Source organism: Takifugu rubripes, chromosome 13 (genome assembly GCF_901000725.2).
Source record: "Takifugu rubripes chromosome 13, fTakRub1.2, whole genome shotgun sequence".
Classification (NCBI taxonomy): Eukaryota; Metazoa; Chordata; class Actinopteri; order Tetraodontiformes; family Tetraodontidae; genus Takifugu; species Takifugu rubripes.
In genome coordinates this window covers 19,622,652-19,642,624 of record NC_042297.1, presented here as the reverse complement: position 1 = coordinate 19,642,624, position 19,973 = coordinate 19,622,652, and the positions used below count along the sequence as shown (strand labels likewise).

The following is a 19,973-nucleotide window of genomic DNA, read 5'->3' as shown; positions in this document are numbered from 1 at the left end:
CTGAACCTTCAGTACTGTAGTTACTTTAAGTTCCTTAGTTTCTGTTTTAGTGAAATATTCAATTTATATTTTTTGATAAGATAGAAAGTATAAATGGAAAAATGCACAAGGCATAAAAGAAAATGAGTAGAAACAAAATATACATAAGCGATATATACATTATGTGTCAAATGTGCCCGTTTCAGAAATGTTTAGTCGCTCCCCGGGTTGAAGTGTTTTGTTAATTGCAGTCTAGTATGAAAATTTGAATATGAAAACTTTGTTTAAAATTACTTTGAAAAAGGTATACAATAAACCTCTTGGTTTTGGGAGACAATGTCCTTGTTTATTCTATGCTCTCCTACTCTTGCAACCTTATAAAAACCTTTATGCACAATTAGTGTGATTATTACTTTTTCCATTTGTTCCGACCTCATATGATTTTAGATGCAAAGGATACTATAATATATTCTGATGCACAAGGTTTTGCATGAAGATCTACAAATGTATGTAATAATCTTGTCAGCCATTGCAAACTAGACTCTAAGGCTCACTTTGGCAAGTCTCAAATATTTTAAATTCTACATAAAATGCAAATATATATTTACTTATTTAAATCAATACAGCATTTTATTTTGTTTCAACGAGAAATTTGGTTCTATGCAAAATACTAACAAAAACGTTTCCACATTGTGTGGAAAGTCCAGCCACAGTTAATACAATACTTATTAATACAATACAATATTAATATAATATGTTTTTGTGTTGTGTTAATGTTTTTGACATTACACTTACTGAGATACAATAAATGGTGCAGGAGTGCTTAACTGTCTTTAATTTTGGCGAGTTTGAGGATGTGTCGCAAAGTGCCGTAAATGAAAAATGGAACCGGCGATCTGGCGCCCCCGTGTGGCTATAAGAGGCGCGATCGTGTTGTAGTCGTAGCCACCGGAGAGGCGACCTGCTGGGTAAACAAGAGTGGATGCCTCAGAAGGCAGGGATGGCAACTTCGTCGAGGGCTAATAGTGAGACGTTTCTATATTGATAATTTAAAACCCAACAGGAAGGCCGTACTACAATCTAAGGATTTATGGGCCCTATTTGCGAGCCAAAATGGCTGCGTGTAAACGCGTATTTTTATGAGTGAAGTAGGACTAGCCTTTATGTTAGCTTAGCTCGTAGCCATCCGGGGCCCTTCGTTTTTGCCTGTCGGTTCAGCTCGGAACTGTGTTGTCACAATCTCAGCCACTATTTTCATTGCGGTGGGATTTCTTCGCAGGCCCGCCTAGTTGTAGTGAATGATAGCGTGAGGTACCTGTCGACAATTCCCCGTTTTCAACACATGCCACTATTTCCCTACAGGATTCCACCTAACGCGTTACAGAAAGGACGGTGACACATTCTGAAGGGAGGACTTAAACCCAGGTATGTTCCGTCTTTGTTGTCTTCTGTCCAGTGTGTAGTGCTAAGGGGGCTAACTGTCCACTCTGGCTTCGCTGGGATCGTTTCCGCGATCGTCTTTAGTATAAAGTTTACCACACTTGACAGTCTTATACGGTGGTTCAGCACCGACGCGACCCATCCGGCCACCGTCGCTTCAGCGGCGTTTGTGGGACAACGGACGGCTGAGCTTGTTGGAAACATCCTTGTGCGAACTACGCTCGAATGTCACGCTGATTTAGCACATTTCGCCGTGTGATTGCCCGATCCGAGTGGTTTGATGTAGCAAAGAGGAAGCGCAGGGAGGACGGAGGGCAGCGGCTCGGTCGGACCGGTTTCAATGTTGCCGTTTCTGCGGCTGCTTCAACATCCGCCTCGACACTCACGATCACCCCCCGAATCGCAACGACATAAGCTCGTTTTGCCTTATTTGGAACCAATCGTTGGATTCCTGCACGACACTCCTCAAGTTGCTAAAATGTGCTTTATTCGTGTCAGATGTTGGCCCCGATCGAATGACAGGCGGTGCTAGAACCTCACAGATGCAGCATCAGGTACTGACCTGACCGGACAACCAGCCTCTCACGCTTAAATGAGATTTGTGTGGAGGCTGGCTGCTGTTACTTTGGTTTGTACTCGCTGTAACCGAGATATTTGCACTGAACAATGAATGCGGGACCGCAGCGTCCCGTGTCCTGATCAGGAGGTGTTCCTGCCGTGTCCTGATCAGGAGGTGTTCCTGCCGGGTCCTGATCAGGAGGTGTTCCTGCCGGGTCATCCTCCAACACCCCTGTGACCCTCATCAGAAGTAAGGTGATTAACAGACGATGGGCGACTGACAAATGAGCTTGTGTCTGTCATGCAAGGCTTAAACGAACTGGTTCAGATGCATTTTTAAAATAATGTCACGCTGAGGTGGCTGGAAATCAGCCTAATGCAACTCCGTCTTGACGACTGGTGCTTTTACTTGTTCCCACCAAGTGTGTGTGATCTTGCAGGAGAAACGAAACAGTTTTGCGGCTTAATGAACCAAACTCGCTCCAACTGAAGGTTATGTTCAAAGAGTCAGTTGCCTTGGCAACAAACTCCCGGTGTAAAAGAACTCCCCTTTCTGAAATGGGCTTGAGTTACCAGTCTTTCTTGAGATTATGTTACCGGTGTCCCTCAAAGCAAAAACAGTTTCTGTAGTTCATTTTCTTGGATGTAGCGATTTTTACATCGTGTGTCGCTCTTCGGGAGAAATGAATGGCTGTGAAATGACTGTGACGGCGTCCATAAGAAACTCCGCTTGCAGGATAAAAGCAATACGAGCTGTCATACGAGCTTTTTAGAGGGGTCCTAATTTTAAGATGCAGGTTTTTTCTGATCTCATTCAGCACTACAACCTGCTGCTTACGGCCATTTACGTGGTTAAAAGCATAATCTCAGATGTAAGCTTTCATGTATAAGGTTTGCCTTTGTGGTTAAATTACCTTCACCAGGGGAGGAGGTTGTGACAGCCGCCAGTTCTTGGGTTTTTTCCCCAAATAACTTGATTACGAACGGATTTTCCAGATCTTCCAGAGATCAAAGTCAGGGGGTTTTGCTCATAAATCGACCCATTGTTACGTAACCTCGATCACTACTGTTGTCCTAATCCGGTCCAAAGGAATAAGACTGATTCCCGTCTTACTGATGGTATCGGATTGGATCAGACTGACGAAGAAACGCGACCGATATGTTGGTGAACAAAGAACTGCGCCTGCCGGTGGAATTGAGACGGTTAGCGGAGGCGTTTCAATCTGTGCTAGCACAAAAGATCGTGAAGCCTAATTTAGAACCCGACCTTAACAAACCGCCAACCGGCTGGAACAACTGCAACAACCTGACATTTTGATGCCGTGGTGATTGTTTGGCGTTAGATTCGGCCCCGCTTCCTCGTGGGTACAGTGGTGGCGCACCAACCGAGTCAGTACTCGGCTTTCTGCATCGCGTAGGCAGCTTCTTGATGGCAATGGTTGTAAATGGGTTTGTGGTACTGCTCAGCACCTGCTAGAAACAGCTGCATTGTCTTTGGAGTTTTATCTTTTTAAACGTGAAAAAAGAAGTCTGACGCTTTTGCTTAGTATTTGTTTTTGTCTGGCCAATGACCAGAAATGCTCAGACTGTTAAGGTCTGGCATCTACCTCCAAATGGCTCCAGATACACGTTTATTCCAGAACTAGGCTTGTAAAGCAAAGACCAGCTTGGATGTGGGCTGTTTTTTCATGTGAAACATTGCTGCTTTGCTATTGGTAACAATTCTGATGTAGCCTTCTTGAAGTGAGCGCATGTGCACATGTGTATCGGAACTGTATCGGATCGGTATCGTATTGAGATTGGATCAGGAGCAAGAAATGAATCTAGACAACCCAAATATAAACGTTATACTGTTAAGTTGCACAACCTACATTAAAGGGAGAACTCAGATCTCTCTAAGTGCCTGTTTGAGTCCTTTTTTCCCCAATTTGATCAATGAGTATCATACCACAGATTTAGTTTAAGGTAGTTGTGTCCTCCTCTGTTTGGAAGTAAAGCTTTATTGCTGATACCTGAACAGGCCTTTTTTGGATTTTCTTTCATACTTACTGTTGATTTCTACTTTATTTCGTTAGGCTTTCTGCAATGCTGTGAATGGATGCCAAGGACCTGATGCGAGTGAATTTGTTGATTGCCGTGTGAGGAAAGACCTTCCATCATGAAGAGTGAAGTGCCGTCTGAGGCCCCCAGAAGACAGGAGCATCTGAAGGAGCCGCTGGTGAACCCAGAGTCCATGGAGGCAGCCAAGAACTACCCAAACAACATGGATGTAATCGGGAAGGCAGGTAGTGAATATGACACCCTTTGTGAGTCCAGGCATCTGCCCCTGAGGGAGGCAGAAACGCACAGGGACTCAGAGCGAAGCCTCACGGGCCGCAGAAAAAGAAAGGGCCAACAGGCGGGGCCGTCAGACTGCTCACTGAAGGAGGGTCACCTCAGCGAGAGTTCACTGGCCCCACAGCGTCCGAGGGTGCAGCTTTTACAGCACCCCAGTGAGGACGAGAACAACCACGAATCCTCCTTCAGTGACTGTGCTTCCTCCCCTTCCTCCAGTCTACAGTTCGGGGACTCGGACACGCTGAGCTCGGAGGACGAGGAAGAGGCTGGAGCAACAGGCGGCCAACACAAGGCTCCTGTCCTGGCCACAGGTGGAGCTGCCAGCATTAGTCTGCGCCCTGTTCTGGGTCGAACTCGAAGCAGTCGCTCACATAAGTGGGTGCGGTCCGAGACCGAACCGGTGCTTCTAAAGCGGCCTTGCTTGGGAAGCCGGCGGCCCCTGCATCGGAAGAGATTTGTGAAAGCCGCTCCCGGAGGGGGCCAGCGGACTCCGAAGCAAAAGGAACGACTGCTGTTGCAGAGAAAGAAACGCGAAAGCATCGCACGTAGGAAATACGCTCTCCTCCACAGCACCAGTAGTTCCAGCGACGATCTGAGCATCGACTCCTCCTCCCAGTCTTCTACCGAGGCGGAAGACGAGCTGTACGTGGACGTCAGCAGCACCAACAGCCAGCCCGCCAGTGCTACTGCTGCCACAGGTACCTCAGAAACCACCACTCCCATGGCTTCGCATCATAATCTCCACACTGATGAAGATTCTGTTGATGCACATGATGACTTGTTTGATCTTACATTACTATTTTTGTGGCAGCTCTGGAAACGTATTAATCTACCTTTTTTTTTTTTTAACCAGCTGTTGGTAAAAGAATGTTGTAGACATTATTTCTGCAGCACTAACAACACTGATGCTGCGGGGGGCACAATCAATCCAGCCTCCATAAATGATCATATTTTAATCAAAGTACATTAATGCAACATGAATTGGTAAGTGGAGCTAAAACAGGAAGGCCAGATGTTCCACGCTGCTTGCACAACACACCGACGGGTGGCGTATTAAACTTTACCTAACTAATGCAATGGTTCATATTTATAAACCACCTTCTTATGTGTGTTTTTGGTAGTCAGCTCTTCATTTCAAGTGATCCCAAGTTGCACCCAAAACCATATAAACGCTCGTTTTGAGTGATTTAATCAATGTCCTGTTTGCCTTTGTAGTATTGAGAAACAAGACATAGATTGAATCATTCAAAGTAGCTTTATTGGTTCGATTTTAAGGGGCAAAGAGGACGAGCATTAACGCGGCGCCCCCTGACGTAAGTTACCATTAAACCGCAGTAGAAGGTCGGTTGTGCTTCTATGGTGAGAGGTAGAAGGGAAGATAACTCCGAGGTCGCCAAGTGGCAGCGCTGCATAGAGACCAAACATCTCTGAGGAAAAACTCTGCCCTTGTTGACAGCGATGGAAAAAGGGAAGGAGGCAGGTGATGAAACCTGCTGTGTTAATGTGCTCCGTCACAGCAGGTGTGTCACGAAGCCATAAACTCTCCTCTGTAGACAAATGGAACATAAAGAACAATATAGACCCCATTTATGTTCTAGTTAGTGACCTTTCACCCATATCCAAACGCATATGGACGTCACACCTGTGGAGAATAAATGGTCCAACTATTTAATAAGGAATTGATTAAGCACTGTCAAGTGGAGCGCGGCCTCTGAGATGGAACATTTTGATTAATGCATCAACATCTTGGTCTCTAAAAAATGTGCTAGGCCTTCTGCTCCAAGTGAATAGAGCGACTGTTTCATCATGTCAGTTGCAATCTTGGTTTTAATTGCGCTCACTGAGAGCGGTGAGAAAGGATTCCTTGTTTGTGTAAGCACAAGAAGGGTTGGAGGCAATTAGACCTGCAGTGGGTGCTAAGCAGCCGTTCCCTGGAGGCCGTTGGAGTAGAAATGACTGTGGGGAGTTCTGGACTTCACTGGCCTGGCAGGGGCTCGATTGTGTGCACAAAAACACCGTCTTTACCGCTGCGCAGCGGACTGTTAACAGCAATTTGGACTGGAGGTGCTCATCGATCGAAGAGAAGAGTGACGCTGCGTTGAAGCTGCATCTGCCAAACATCAGTCAACCATTTTCTACATTATTAAAGTATTCATGAATGATTGATTGATTGTGGAATCATTCACTAGTTGCAGAGAGGCCAGATTAGATGTGAAGATGTTTTAAAGAAAGCCTTGTCTGGAATAGTTTGGGGCAAATGAGCTTCAGCTCCAGACAAAACAAGGATCAAACCGGTCTGGAGAAGGGAAGAGAGACCACGACTACGGACCCCCTTTACACGGTGACGAAAATGGCGAGGTTGTGTTGCGTTTGCTTGGAGCTCCTTAATCCGTGAGCTTTTGCATGGATGTTTTGAAAACATGTTTTTCTCTCCATGTAAAGAGGAAGTGCCGACTACTGGGCCGGCACGCACGATACCGTGCTTTTGTTATCAGGATCCATGTGATCGTTTTCCCTCTGTTCCAAAGCTTTGATACTTCCAGGCTTCCGTAGTGACCACAGACCCGGCTGAAGCAGTGCGGTGGGGGTCAGGGTTGGATTACAGAGACGGGTTATTGTCCCATCGTTTAACGTGACTCCTAATAAACAGCTGTACTTAAATACGGCTAAAGTTCAGTCTGAGATTAACCTTGGAATGTGGAAGATCATTAGATTCACACTCATCATCTCACCTACACACGACACAAGTTAGACACAAAGTGCTCTGAATCTCTTAAACTAGTTCAGGGGAACTCAACCTATAGATCGAAGTCTTGAATTAAACATTAACATGTATGTTGGGTTACTGAGGGAAGAGGCTCTATCGTCCTCCTTTAGCCTCTGTAAAGTGGGATGAGTCCATAGAGGGATGCATTACTTAACTCATTAAATGGTGGCATCAACTCATTTGAGCAAAAGCATCACGAGAGCGTTTTAGTCGTGATTTTTGCACCTTATATGCAGAGTCATCAGAGATGAAACAAGGAAATCATTGAAAAGTGTCTGGTTGCTTTATTCTGATCTGTTTGCTGGCTCTCCACCCAGACCTTGTGCTTGAGCCTTGACCCCTGTGACTGTTGTGCAGGCGCTTTAGACGAGGATGTGGTGGTGATCGAGGCGACGCCAGCCCCGGCTCCTGCTATCCCCGCAAGCGAAGAGATCAACGTTACGTCGACGGACAGCGAGGTGGAAATTGTCACGGTCGGTGATGGCTTCAGGTAGGCGTCTCAACTGTGTTTACGTGTCACGGCGCGTCCCACCGTGCCTGGGCTCTGTGGCGCAACACCGTACGGTGTCTGTGGGGCTTCATAGGATTGAGTAACATGTGTAGGGCCTTCGTTGCACGGTGGTCTGCGACACTAGTGAGCTCATTGGAGTGTGACACAAACACAACACAGCTGTGGTGCACTGGTATCCCATCATTGGACCAAAACATCTCTGATCAATGTTTGTACTGTTGTACTTTTATTGCCAGAGTCTTAACAGAAAACACTGAAATCGTGATGTAATAAATTCTTTATTACAGTTGACAGCAAATTCATACTATTTCCAAGGTCCAAGCTGTGGTAAGCTGCTAAGAAAAACACACGCACAACTTAAGGGAACACGCATCACACAATTGCAACACATAAAAAAAAAACGACTTTTTAGCCAACAAGAACTGGCTCAAATGTTGCTGACATGTTGAATTTTTGCACTCAGAAGCAGGATGGCGGAGCATAGCGTTAGCACTGGTGGCTAACTAGCCAGCTCATTGTCTGCATACAGTAGACGACGGCCGTACTTTTAAAATATCCTCTTTTGTTTAAAGTAAGCTGGAACAAATAGTGAAAATGATGCTTTAAGTCACAAAACCAACAACAGACCGTAATAGTGTCCATTTGATCAGACCGCGTTGTGGAGCTCTCTCTGCTCAAACATCTGCACCACATGGTTGGACCACATGGTTGTCTTGCTTGGAGCCTTTATTAATTCTTTCATAAAACAAGAGTTGCATGTTGTGAGGCATTGAAGGTTTATCGAGTCTTTAAGTGGTTTTAAATTCATCCTCCCACCCAGAAATTGGACCCCTGAATCGAAAAAAAAATCTCCATTTCAAATTCATGTAAATACTTGCAGAATAAGCTAAACTTGTTGCCAAAAGCTGTTTTACCAACTCAACACAATATTGATAATGGCATGTAATGTAGTTGTTATAACTGGATTCCAGCAGTTCAGCCTTGGGCTAAAGCAGAAGGTGGCTTCAAGGTAGAATTTGTTTAAAATATGTGAACAAATCATATCATAACGTCAGTGTCATGATCTCTCATCATTGCTAACATAGAAGACAAGTGAGGCTTGTTGGCATTAAGAATTATGTTAAGGGGAATATTTTTTTAACCCCATTATACAGCTTAGTCCCTAAATGACCACTAAATGTTTGACAATGTTATTGTACCAGGGGTGGTTCCACCAAGCCTGGAGCCTGTTGTGGTTGTAGTTATCAGCCTGTTTCCCTGTAAAAGACATTCCGGTTCACCAGAAAATGTCGGGATGAGCTTCACCAGAGGGGGGGATGGGCAGCAGGAGAGGAAGAGGGTGGGGAATCACAGGCCAAGAGAATGTTCACTAGAATCGTCGGCTTTAACCTACAAAGTGACACAGCAGCTTTTATAAGGCCACCACTGTTTCCCGGGGAAATACTTTTATCCTAACATTTATTCTAACGGGTCAGCTTGGTGCATCATTTATGTAAAACTGCTCCTGAAAATGGTGTCCTGATGTGCGTTGATTGGAAGCCAGCGAGGTCGTCCACATCAGACGGATCGTTCCAGTCACGCGTGCGCCTCTCCTCTCTGTTTCAATAAATGTCGCTCCTAATTGTCATTTTAAATGTTTTCTCGTTATTGTTCGGGAACTGCAGTTTGACTAATTAAAATTCAGCCTCTACCCAGCATAATAACTTCATGTAGCTGCCTCTCCACAGCCTCAAAGCCAGTTCTTCATGTAAAATAATTTAAAAGACGATGACTCTTGCAGAGCCTGTAATGTGGGATTTAATTATTAACCACGTGCAATCGAGGGTGATGTCATTTGTACTCCGATGCAGCGAATGGCGGGAGACATTAAACATCAGTGTTCCAGCACCATCCCTTTGCTGATAGCAACTTAAATAAATATTTAATCTACCTGTAAATGTTCTCTACTCTGAAACAGTCCTGCATCTGCTTTAATCCGAATGTACGAGCGTGCATGACGTCACTTGAGCACTTTTACCCCTCCCACCACTGTTTCCTAAATGTCACGAGTGTGCATCAAAATCGGATCTGGGCTATGCTAATGTTGCTAACTCCAACTGTTCAGTGAGTAAATTTATATTTTTATCTGCATGGGCACGAATCCCCTCCCCCTTCTCTCACCGTCCTGTCGGTGCTTGGCTGGAAAGTGGTTTATGTTTGGGTGCACAGCCTGCCCCCCTTGTGTTTTTTAACTCTATGTCCCCATGTTGTGTCCAGGGGCTGTGCTTTTTGTGGGGGAGGCAGCTAGCGGATCAAGGAGAAAGGCCAAAGATTTGAGACAAAAAAACTAAATGGCATGGGAAACATGCAAGATCCAACAGTGCACCTTCAAGTCACTCATTCCCTCAGTGTTCCTGTTTATAATGTGCTGGCTGACTCTTGGCTACCTGCCCAAACCCCAGGGGTTCACGGTGGTAAACAGATATTTGCAAAATAATCCCAGGTCTGCTTAATTAAGAACCCCCCCCACCCCCTAGTGACAGGAGCTGCTCCTCAGTGGCAGCAGCAGCAGCAGACGTGTGGAGTCCAGTTACATCCAAAACACAGCCATAATGCGCCCCCCTCTGCTTTACCACCTTTACTACTGCATGTTCAGCCTCAGACGTGAGTCTGTGTATTTGAATGATAACTTTCCTCTTTTGTTCCAGTTGTGTTGTGCAGCAAGTCTAGCAGGAATTTTAATTTGGAAGGAAACATTATGAGCTAATGGGAATCCCCCTTATCACAGAAGGCAAGAGGGAAGGCATTTCCTTCAAACACTTTCAGCTTCTTCTGCATAATGAGCAGTAGATTATAATGAATGCTCTTTTTTACATTAACCCTGAGTCATCACCAACTATTAAATTAAAAATCCTTTACAAAGCTAATTCAGCATTGTTAAGGTAATGTAGTAATAGAAAAAAAAGAGTAATCGTGTCTGTGATCTGAGGGGAAACAGACACAGGGAGGAAATAGTTCAAGCACTGGTTATTCCTCACCACTGACGCTGGGCTATACTGGAGGAGCCTATATTTTTACAGCCTTTCTCTTCTGTTCATGTGCTGTCAGGATGCAACGGTAAAATCCCCCTGCTCCAAAGCGCCGCGTCTCCAGCTTTACGGCACTGCCATACAGGCACCAGCTCCCTGTCCCTGGAGCTTATCCCCCTGCTAAGCACTTTGCTGTGCAGTAAATGTGACTATTCCTCAGCCCCTCACTGCAGTCATGCAGAAGTAGGGGTTGAGTGACAAGACCCAGGGAGAAAATTAAAAGGAGGAGGGCGGGGAAGGTTTTGAGTGCAGCTACAACTGCAGTTCTTGGAGAATATATAATGATATGAGCCGTGAGTCCGATAAAAATGTCTGACATTTACGTTTATTCACTTTGTGAGCGCGTGGATGTGAAATGTGCCTGAGTGACCTTTTCTGTTGTGTGCTTTAATCAATTTGTTTTCTCAATGCGTGCATGCCTGCAGGTCGCATTCTGCGGGGGGTCTCGGCAGAATTTGGAACACTAGCTGTTCCCAGAATCGTCTTCAGGAGCCCCGTGGTCGTCACAGGCTCTCCACCGTCATTCAGCCACTACGTCAGAGCGCAGGGGAGGTGGTGGACCTCACTGTAGATGAAGATGGTAAGAGCAAGCGCTACAGTATGTACAGCAACCTTTTACATTTCCTTTGTTCTTTTTTTTTTTTTTAACGCGTTTTTTAAACAGCCATTTTCCACCCATTCTCAAATGATCATCAAACCATTCAGCTGATGTGTTTTGTATTTGTAATTTCTGCTTTTCCTGTGTCAGCGTTGCTCTGTTGGTGTATCACTCTGCTGTACATATGTCAACACTTATGTCTGTGGTTCCCTGGCTAAGTGCCTAAATGATGAAAGGCTGCAAACTGTATTATGTCACATCCAGTTTGGCAGATTGGAGCCGGATTTAAGTTATTGTGAAGGAGTCGCATGCATTAATCAGAGCAATGAATTGTTTTTCACACGAACTGTGATCAACATGGAACTAGTACCCAGACAAAAATGGGCTTCAGTCATTTTCCATCAGCCTGCAGCAGTGGCTGTAACGTGGGAGAGTGTTTGCATGTCTTCAGAGAAAGAGGGTCAATTAATTTGGAAATATGAAAAGTGCACCGCGAGCTCATGCTTGGATGCTAATGAGGCCTTCTCCTTTTCCTTGACTGCTAACCTTGTGCAGTGTACACATTATAGCCGTCGTTGGTGTTTCCCCTTTACAATCGGGACACCGGAACATCAACAGAATATTTGTACTTTTATAAATTGGTTTGCTTCTGAATCGTCACCTCTTTCTCTCCCAGAACTCTCAGTTGTGCCAACAACCTCTGGCGTTCCGTCTCAAACAGTCGGCTCATCATTATCTTCCCATCATGCCTCTACCTCAGAGCTCAATGATGCCCCAGGTCCCTCCACTAGCTGCTCGGGCTCCATACCTGAAAATATGCACACACAGAGGCCAAGTGGTTCTAATCGTACAGCCACAGAGGGTAAGACTGGACACGACACCATCAAACCAGTTGTTGGAGTATTTATTACCTTTGCTCTGAGGCCTGTTCAAAGATATTTTTCCTTTTCTTTTGCTGATGCTCATTAGAGTGGTTTATATTGAGTCGCCCCTTCAGAGCCCCTTTATTTATGTCTTTTCTTCATGTATTCTGTCCAGATGACAACAGACCCAGCTTGTCAGCTGCAGCGGGGGAGAACGCAGGCACAGCCATGCCCAGACTCCCCTCCTGCTGCCAGCAGCACTCCCCGTGTGGGCGGCCCTCCCCTGGTCACCTGTCCTTAAGCCACTCGCATTCAAGCTGCATGCAGGCCTCGTCCTCTCAACAGACCAGTGGCTCTCAGCACAGCCACAGTCACGTCCACAGCCACAGCAACACTCACCACTTCATCCACCACGTTCACCACCCGGCGCCACAGCCCCCGGGCACCCTGCCTTTTCAGGAGTCGAGCTGCACCGTGGAGCGGCCCACCGCTCTGCCTGCAACGTGTGCTGGAGTCGGCAGCGGCAACATCAGTACTAGCGGCAACAATACAGGCCATTACCATGACCAGGTAGGCCCGGTCCAGTAAACACACCCTCCTGTACTTAATATGTAAATGAGGTTGCATATTGGCCTTTCTCTTGGAGAATGACATCATTAATTATACACTGTGTCACTGTGCTGCTCAAGACACTCAATAAGTACCATGGGTTGTAAAACAGGCTGTTTTATGTGTCTGAGTGGCAACATGTGTTACTTTTTAACCAATCAAACGGCTTGAAAATTCTGTAAATAATTCAGTGACTATTTGTGTCATAATTTAAGTCTACCGATATCAATACCCTGAGTACTGAGACCATATTTGATGGGGTGCTCTTCGACTATCAATATGTTTCCCCACAGAATATTGATTAAAGCATAGTAGAAAATGGTAAAGGATTGTTTGCAGGGTAACGTTAGCGATGATGGATGCAGACACGGCTATCGATAAAACCAGTCAGCAGCAGAACTCAACAGGTCACTGGTTCTTCTGGGTCCTGGTGGGTCCACTAGACTCAATGAGCCTCTGGATCTTGACTGACTGCCAGCTCCTTGTGGTCCACCAACCGGACCCTCGTCCCGCACAAGCTTTTGGAGATGCTGTTGACACCTGACATGGTTAGACAGCGGTGTCTGTCGACCCACATTGGATCCAACCCGTCCAGGCTCCACTGTGATCCGCCTTCTGCCTGCAGGCTGAATAACAGAAAATGTCAACTGTACAATCTAAAACGGTCCGTTTTGATTGGCCCAGATGTGTTGGTAACCTAATAAATGTTATCTTTCCTTTTTATATATGAAGGGTTGAAAGTTGTCCTTGTAAGTCTTGGGTGCGTAGCGTACTGTAGGCAGTGTTCCACGCCGATTCTCCCCCGTTTGTGTGTCGTAACCCATGTCTCTGCAGTGGGTCATCTGATCAGCTGTCTGCAGCTCAGTCTGGTTCTGTTGGCACAATGAGCTGTCATGCACCAGAGGGGAGAATGTTGTCATTATTTCCTGATGTGGCTTCAAAGATGGATGTGAAGGCCTCGAGATGGCATTTATTATTTACTCTTTATCATCCTGCCTTCCACTTTCATTGCTCAATATATCTGTTCCCCCATTTAGACTAGATACTGAAAGCTTTTGTTGTTCCACTAAAAAGAAATGCAGTGAATTCTGTGGTGCGGTTGTATCTCAAAGGATGACACATTAGGGCTTCTGGAGGAGTTTGCTTTATCCTTCTTTACAATCCTTTCTCTCTTGCCACTACAGCAAACCCTGCCAGTGGATCTGAGCAGCAGCAGCATCAGGAGCGGTGGAAACGGCGGGGCTAGTTTCCATGGCAGTACGTCAGCTTTTGATCCATGCTGCCCAGGCTCCACCTCTCGGCCCCCACCTTACGTTTCTCAAGCCATCCCGGGGCCCAGCCAACCAGCTGTGGTGGACTCCTTCAGCTCTTCAGTGGTGGCCCAGCCCCAGCCACAAACCCAGCCCCAGCCCTGCAGACATTATATGCACCCCTCATGTAAGTGGCAGCTACAGGACATGCTGCTTTTTCACATTTCCTCTTTAGTCTTTCTAAAACTTTTTGGACCCCCCCCCCCCCATTCTCTTGTGCACAGACGGCCCTCTAGCACGCTCACTGCATCATCAGCCCTCGTCGTCTTGTCCTCACTCTCACGGGACTCCCCAGCTCACGTCTCAGCCGCCAGCACAGGGCGATTATGTGATTCCCCACACGGTGACCTTTCATCCATCCCTACCATCGCATCCTTCTGGCCACGCCATGACCCCCGCACCTCCACCTCCACTGTCCACCCACCACCTCTCTGGCTCCGGCGCAGCCCTGGCACAGCACTTGCCCACAGACCACCAGACCCTGCCGCACCACATACCCGCACTGGGGGCCTCGGTGCAGAGGCTCCATCAGCATGAGATGCTGCAGAGGATGGAGGTTCAGCGGCGCAGGTTGATGCAGCATCCAACGTGAGTACCGCCATTATTGACCTTCTCGCCCTCCCTTTCCTGACTCGGTACATAAATTTGCATCTTTCTTTACCTCCAGACGAGCACACGAGCGTCCACCGCCGCACCCACACAGAATGCACCCCAACTACGGCCACGGACACCACATCCACGTGCCACAAACTATGTCTTCCCATCCTCGTCAGCCCGAGCAAAGGACAGCATGGTCGGTATCGGGCGCAGCACAGCTGGGCCGTCGTACGCTGAAGACTGAATTCTTGTACTGTGTTGATCAACAGGGAGCTGGGCCTCGAGACTGTGGCGCCATATGCTCCTTCAGGGCACCTGCACTCCCACCTGCCCCCTTACCACCCTCCCCCCAGACTGCACCACTTCCCCTTCATGGTGAGAGTCCAACCCAGAGCACACGTGCTACATTAGCATAAATGAGAAAAGACAATCACTACTTAACAAAGTTGGAATGAGATTAATGCTCTTGGCCTCCTATTTATAAGATTAGTTATTTCAAGGATGGTTTGGGCACCCGCGTGAATAATGCATCAGCAGTTAATCGCAACTCGTTGGGCGTTTAAAGTACAAACTCGACAAATCCACAATCCTTCAGACAGAACCGGGGAAATACGTGTCCTGATATTTTTGTTTCAGTGTTTCAATCAGATTTACTCCTTAGCCTCAAAGAATGCGTGCGGGAATTCCGGGTTGCTGTTTTCCACATTGTGAACGCCAGCAGAATTCAGCGTGCACGCTGAGCCTGGATGTGCAGCTGAATATTGATGAACATTCTCCAGAGTTCATTAGCTTTAAATTGTATCTGTCTTTGACCTTCATCATCACACATGAAGGCCTTCTGAGACCCCTCTAATTTGTTTTAGAAGGCTTTTTTTCCCTTCAAACCCCAGAGCCGCCACGTGCACCGAAGCCATATAATGACAATGGATATAACAGAATAGGTTTTTATACCGCCGCTTTATCTAATTTGGAGCAGCAATCACCAGGTTATCGTCAATTATTTATCTGCATTTTCTACCTTTTTCACATGAAATGACAGCAAGGTTATAGCGCCCCCTTTGGCCACGACCACAGCTTGTAAACGCCAAGAGGCTTCCAGTTCTTGTTTTAAGGGGCTTTTGCCCATTCTTCCCACCAAAAGTCTCCCAGTGCTGTGAGATTCCTGGGCCATCTTACACAGGCCTCCTGGTTTTTAGGTCAGGACACTGAGAGCCAAAGCCTTCAGCTCAGGCCTGTTGAGGCGGTCGTGGATTTTGAGATTTTTTTTTTCGTTGGGGGGGGGGGTTATACAAATGGTGGTTTTTGCTTCTATAAATTGTGAAGCTTAATCGAATCCATTATTCCTGTGAAATGTTCCTCGTGCGTGACTGCAGCAGAAACCCCAGAACATGATGGATCAACCCGCTATGCTTTCAGATGGACAGGCGTTCTTTTCAACACGTTCATTCCTCTTTGTTCTCCAAACGTAATTATTTGAATTGCTGCCAATTTGAGGGCTCCACACAACTTGTTTCCAAAATGCTTCAAGCTCGTCGATGTTTGCGGACGTCTGGGGCTGAATTCTGTGAGGACACAGGACAGGTGCAGCTGAACAGTTGAACCGTGACCTCTTCTAACTCCCATATCAGATATTTTCTCAGTCTTTCAGACCTTATCTTCACCTCCACTGGCCCTGTGAGCTGTCATTAGTAACATTCTGGTCTGCCTGCTTAGTCTCCTGCTCTGTAGCGTTGGTGCTATTCTATACGTTGGTATTTGAGGTTTGCATCATCTGGCCTTTTCCTAAAGATGATGGTAAACAGGCCCTGACCCTGAAGGGCGACTTGTTGCCCAGGGGTGCCACATGTATTCATTTAAGAAGAATTTCTGCTTGTATTTCTGTGAAATAGTTCCTCCGCGATGACCAATGTGTGTTTTCGGTGCTTCCTTTCAGCACACTGGCATATCGGAGCTGACGTATCCACACATCCGGTACATCTCATCCAGAATGACTGGCTTTGGAAGAACCTACGAGGTGAGGCAACCATTTGATTCTTTTCTGGGTAACGTCTTCAGATTTGGCCCATGACCATGAAATAAGGGACTATTTTCAAAGCTTCTGCGATGCCATTTGGGCTGAGGCTCCTCAATCTTGTCTCCTATCAGGACCTGCTGCATTTAGAGGAGAGATTGGGGACTGTGAACCGAGGAGCCTCTCAGGGAACCATAGAGAGGTGCACGTACCCACACAAATATAAAAAGGTGAGCCGCTTCGCCTGCTCTGTGACCCGCACATTGGAAATGAGTAGACTGTGTATGTGGTGCATGTCTGTAACGGGAACCTCTGGGACAGAGTCCATAGTGGTCTTTTGTGCTCATTTCAAATGTCTGATGTTTTGCCATCATGTAGCAGAAATACTGTAGTGTGTGAGTTTGTTGGGGAAACTGTTCCTTAGGGCTTTCCAAATGTTACTGAATAAGCAATCTAATGCCCTGCCACCCAATACAGAAGGTGTTGGAGAGAGACATTGACCCACAGTTAACCCCTGAAGCTTGGGCATCTATTGGGAAAAATATGCACGCAACCCCAGAATCGGTGAGAAATAACCAACAAGTCAATCTGGAAACATGTCTCTGCTCAAATGTAGCCTGGATGTTACTGTTAGCCATGGGGGCCAGGGAATTTGGCTCTAGAGTAACTTTGATTAGGATGACTGTGATAGTTTTCAGGACAAAATGACCATTATCTCTGTCGCCAACAGAATTTAATAGTCCTGTGCCATTTCTGCCTCTTCCTGAGCAGCCTTGTTGTTGTTGTTGTTGTCGCTGTAAGTGTAATATGCACTTGTAAAGTTAATCCACCCTTTTAGCTGAGCAGAAAGTTAACTCAGAATTGAAAAGCCTCTACAATGCTGACGCAGACCCAACCGGCGCCACTTTCACTGGAAAGTCACGTTTCCGACGTTTCCCCCTCACAGAGAAAGCTGCACGATAAACAGGACGAAGAGGAGGGGGCAGATGAAGACACGGAGGAAAAATGCACCATCTGCCTCTCCATACTGGAGGAGGGGGAGGATGTCAGGTAATAACTCCCCTCCTGGGTTTTTGTTGCTGGCTGTTCAATTATGACTTCAGGGGTGCGTCCTTGAGTGTGAACACAGAGACGTGTTGATGGCTCGCCCCCCCCCCCAGCTCCTCTTGAGACGTATTTTATGTTTTAAAACCCAAAGGTCTGGTAATCAGGAGGACCCCAGGGTGCTTTAAAAATTACAACCCTCATGGAGCTGCACGTTGGCACTTGTTCAGTTTTTCCCTCAGCTTTTTCTGCCCCCTGCTGGATGTAGAAAACACTGCACCCACACGTTTTTATTCTTCTTTTTTAAAGAAATGGGAGAAACTGTCTCTTAAAATCCTTTATTAGTGTTTATTCCTCACAGAAACGCCTTGTGCACCTCCACGTACGCTTGCATGCACTTCAGAATTAGACTTTCCCTTATCGAAGTATCCTTGTCCTGGTTTATGTCCTCCCCACCACTAGGTGGCGATATGTGTCTTTACAGCCCCCTTTCCAGTTGACATATTGGCTGTTTACATTGAGGGCGCTACATAGGGCTCCAGCGACGCTCGCTAACATTTCGGACACCATTTCAAAATGGCGTTCTCGGGTTTACCTGCACCTCAGTTCGTTACCCCATCAGACGTGCGCGGAGGCCAGGTGAACGCGAGTGCTAACGCCTGGTCTGTGTCCCCCCCAGACGTCTCCCGTGCATGCACCTCTTCCACCAGCTGTGCGTGGACCAGTGGCTCGTCACCAACAAGAAGTGCCCCATCTGCAGGGTGGACATCGAGGCGCAGCTGTCCACCGAGAGTTGATGCTGTTGTCATTTTTCGTTCCTCCTTCTTCTTCTTCTTCTTCTTCTTCTTCTTCTTTTTTTAAAACTAACACGCCCTTTTGTTGAAGGTTTATTTTGAGATCACGTTATTTTCTCCTTCAGTACTGCAGTCAACCAAAGATGGCATGAGTTTCCTGCGCAGCTCCACTCGGACAAGAATATAGTAAATGACTAACAAACGAACAGACAGACAGCAGCGCCCCCCCCCCCCCCCCCCCCCCCCCCGAGGGCCAGAGTGCCAGCTACCACACGTTAGCTACAACAGCTAGGAATCTGCATTAAGGTTTCCAAGATTTTATTGTATTTATGAAGCTTTTATGTAGCTTTGGATTGTTTCCTCAGATGTCATATTTGTTTTGTTCCTCTGCATGTTTCCTTGCGATGCATTTCTTTGCACAAATGACGCGGGCGCACGCGGCCTGACGCGCTGCCGGTGGGGAGAGCTGCTCTGGTAAAGATGCATTTCTGTAAACCTAATGCCTTGCTTTACTAGGATAGAATGACGACCTCCTTTTAAGAAGATTAAAAAAAAAAAAAAAACAACGGAAAAAAAGCAAAACATTGCAGGATTCATCTTACCAATCATTGTATTGATTAGTTCATGTTTAGAAGATGTGGATTGTTAGTGAAGATGTTTTTTTTTGTTTTTTTTTTTTTAAGTAAACCAAGACATTCCTAACTAGGGATAATATGTTAACAGATCAGCTGCTGTATTAGTGCACACCCAGTATTTCTAGAGTGGAATAAACTCTGATGTTCACCTCAGTCCCAGGTTATGCACATGCTTTGCTCCCCCTCTTAAAAAAAAAAAGAAAAAGATATCACTGTCATCTATCAGAGAAACTGCTGTCATCACCCGGTGTACGTCAGATACCCGGGAAAGAATGTTGAACCCCCCCCCCCCCCACCAAACTGTTCTGTCCAACCGTGACAGCCGTCGCGCCGCCCTGAAGCTTTTATTTTGACGTCAGCTTGACTTCCTGCGGTCCACTTCCTGATCTCAGGTCAACACAAGCCTGCGACCTCCCGACCTCCACCAGAAATAACGACCTTTTCTCTCTTCCTTTGAGCCGCCATCCTTTCTGTCTTTGGACTTTAGAATCCACTGTGTCTGTTGCCGAGATAAAAACACTAACACGCGCGCAGATTCTTGCACAATAGAGAAAATAGGAGACTAGTGAACTTGACGGTGCACTGAGGCCATGTGTGTCCACGGATCCATATTTGAAATGACAAAAAAGTGACATTTTGAATGGAGTGTTGCAGTGCAGTACTTAAAGCAGGTATCCATGAACCCATTGAAAGGCATCAGGATCATATTCTGTGGGATTTATATTAGTTTTAAAAATAATATTAATAAACTTGGATAACTCTTGAGTCTCTCCTTTTGTTTTCTTTTAGAGATTTTTCTGAATGGAAATCCAGTATTTAAATTCCAACCTTTGAATGTCAAGTTTCAGAGCT

At 46.3% G+C, this 19,973-nt stretch overlaps 1 protein-coding gene across 3 annotated transcripts; it reads left to right on the top strand.

Annotated features, from left to right (window-relative positions):
* Positions 1-888: 888 nt before the first annotated feature.
* Positions 889-19,886, top strand: rnf111 (ring finger protein 111). 3 transcript variants are annotated; one of them, XM_011610292.2, is made up of 16 exons: positions 889-1,004; positions 1,342-1,404; positions 4,053-5,012; positions 7,439-7,571; positions 11,086-11,240; positions 11,935-12,120; positions 12,297-12,691; positions 13,915-14,167; positions 14,265-14,628; positions 14,708-14,833; positions 14,907-15,012; positions 16,571-16,651; positions 16,783-16,878; positions 17,129-17,212; positions 17,595-17,698; positions 18,372-19,886. In XM_011610292.2, exons 3-16 carry the CDS (start codon positions 4,136-4,138, stop codon positions 18,487-18,489), a joined length of 3,078 nt encoding a protein of 1,025 aa, XP_011608594.2. In that variant the 5' UTR covers positions 889-1,004; positions 1,342-1,404; positions 4,053-4,135; the 3' UTR covers positions 18,490-19,886. The 3 variants fall into 3 exon arrangements, with proteins under 3 accessions (XP_011608594.2, XP_011608593.2, XP_011608595.2); XM_011610291.2 differs by having other exon boundaries at positions 17,126-17,212; XM_011610293.2 differs by lacking the exon at positions 17,129-17,212.
* The last annotated feature ends 87 nt before the right edge of the window (positions 19,887-19,973 follow it).

Bases quoted from the DNA above. Each gene is read 5' to 3' on its own strand.
- rnf111 (XM_011610291.2), top strand. From the start codon at position 4,136: ATGAAGAGTGAAGTGCCGTCTGAGGCCCCCAGAAGACAGGAGCATCTG. The intron at 7,572-11,085 runs GTAGGCGTCTCA...GCATGCCTGCAG, and splicing joins ACGGTCGGTGATGGCTTCAG to GTCGCATTCTGCGGGGGGTC. The intron at 12,121-12,296 runs GTAAGACTGGAC...TATTCTGTCCAG, and splicing joins TAATCGTACAGCCACAGAGG to ATGACAACAGACCCAGCTTG.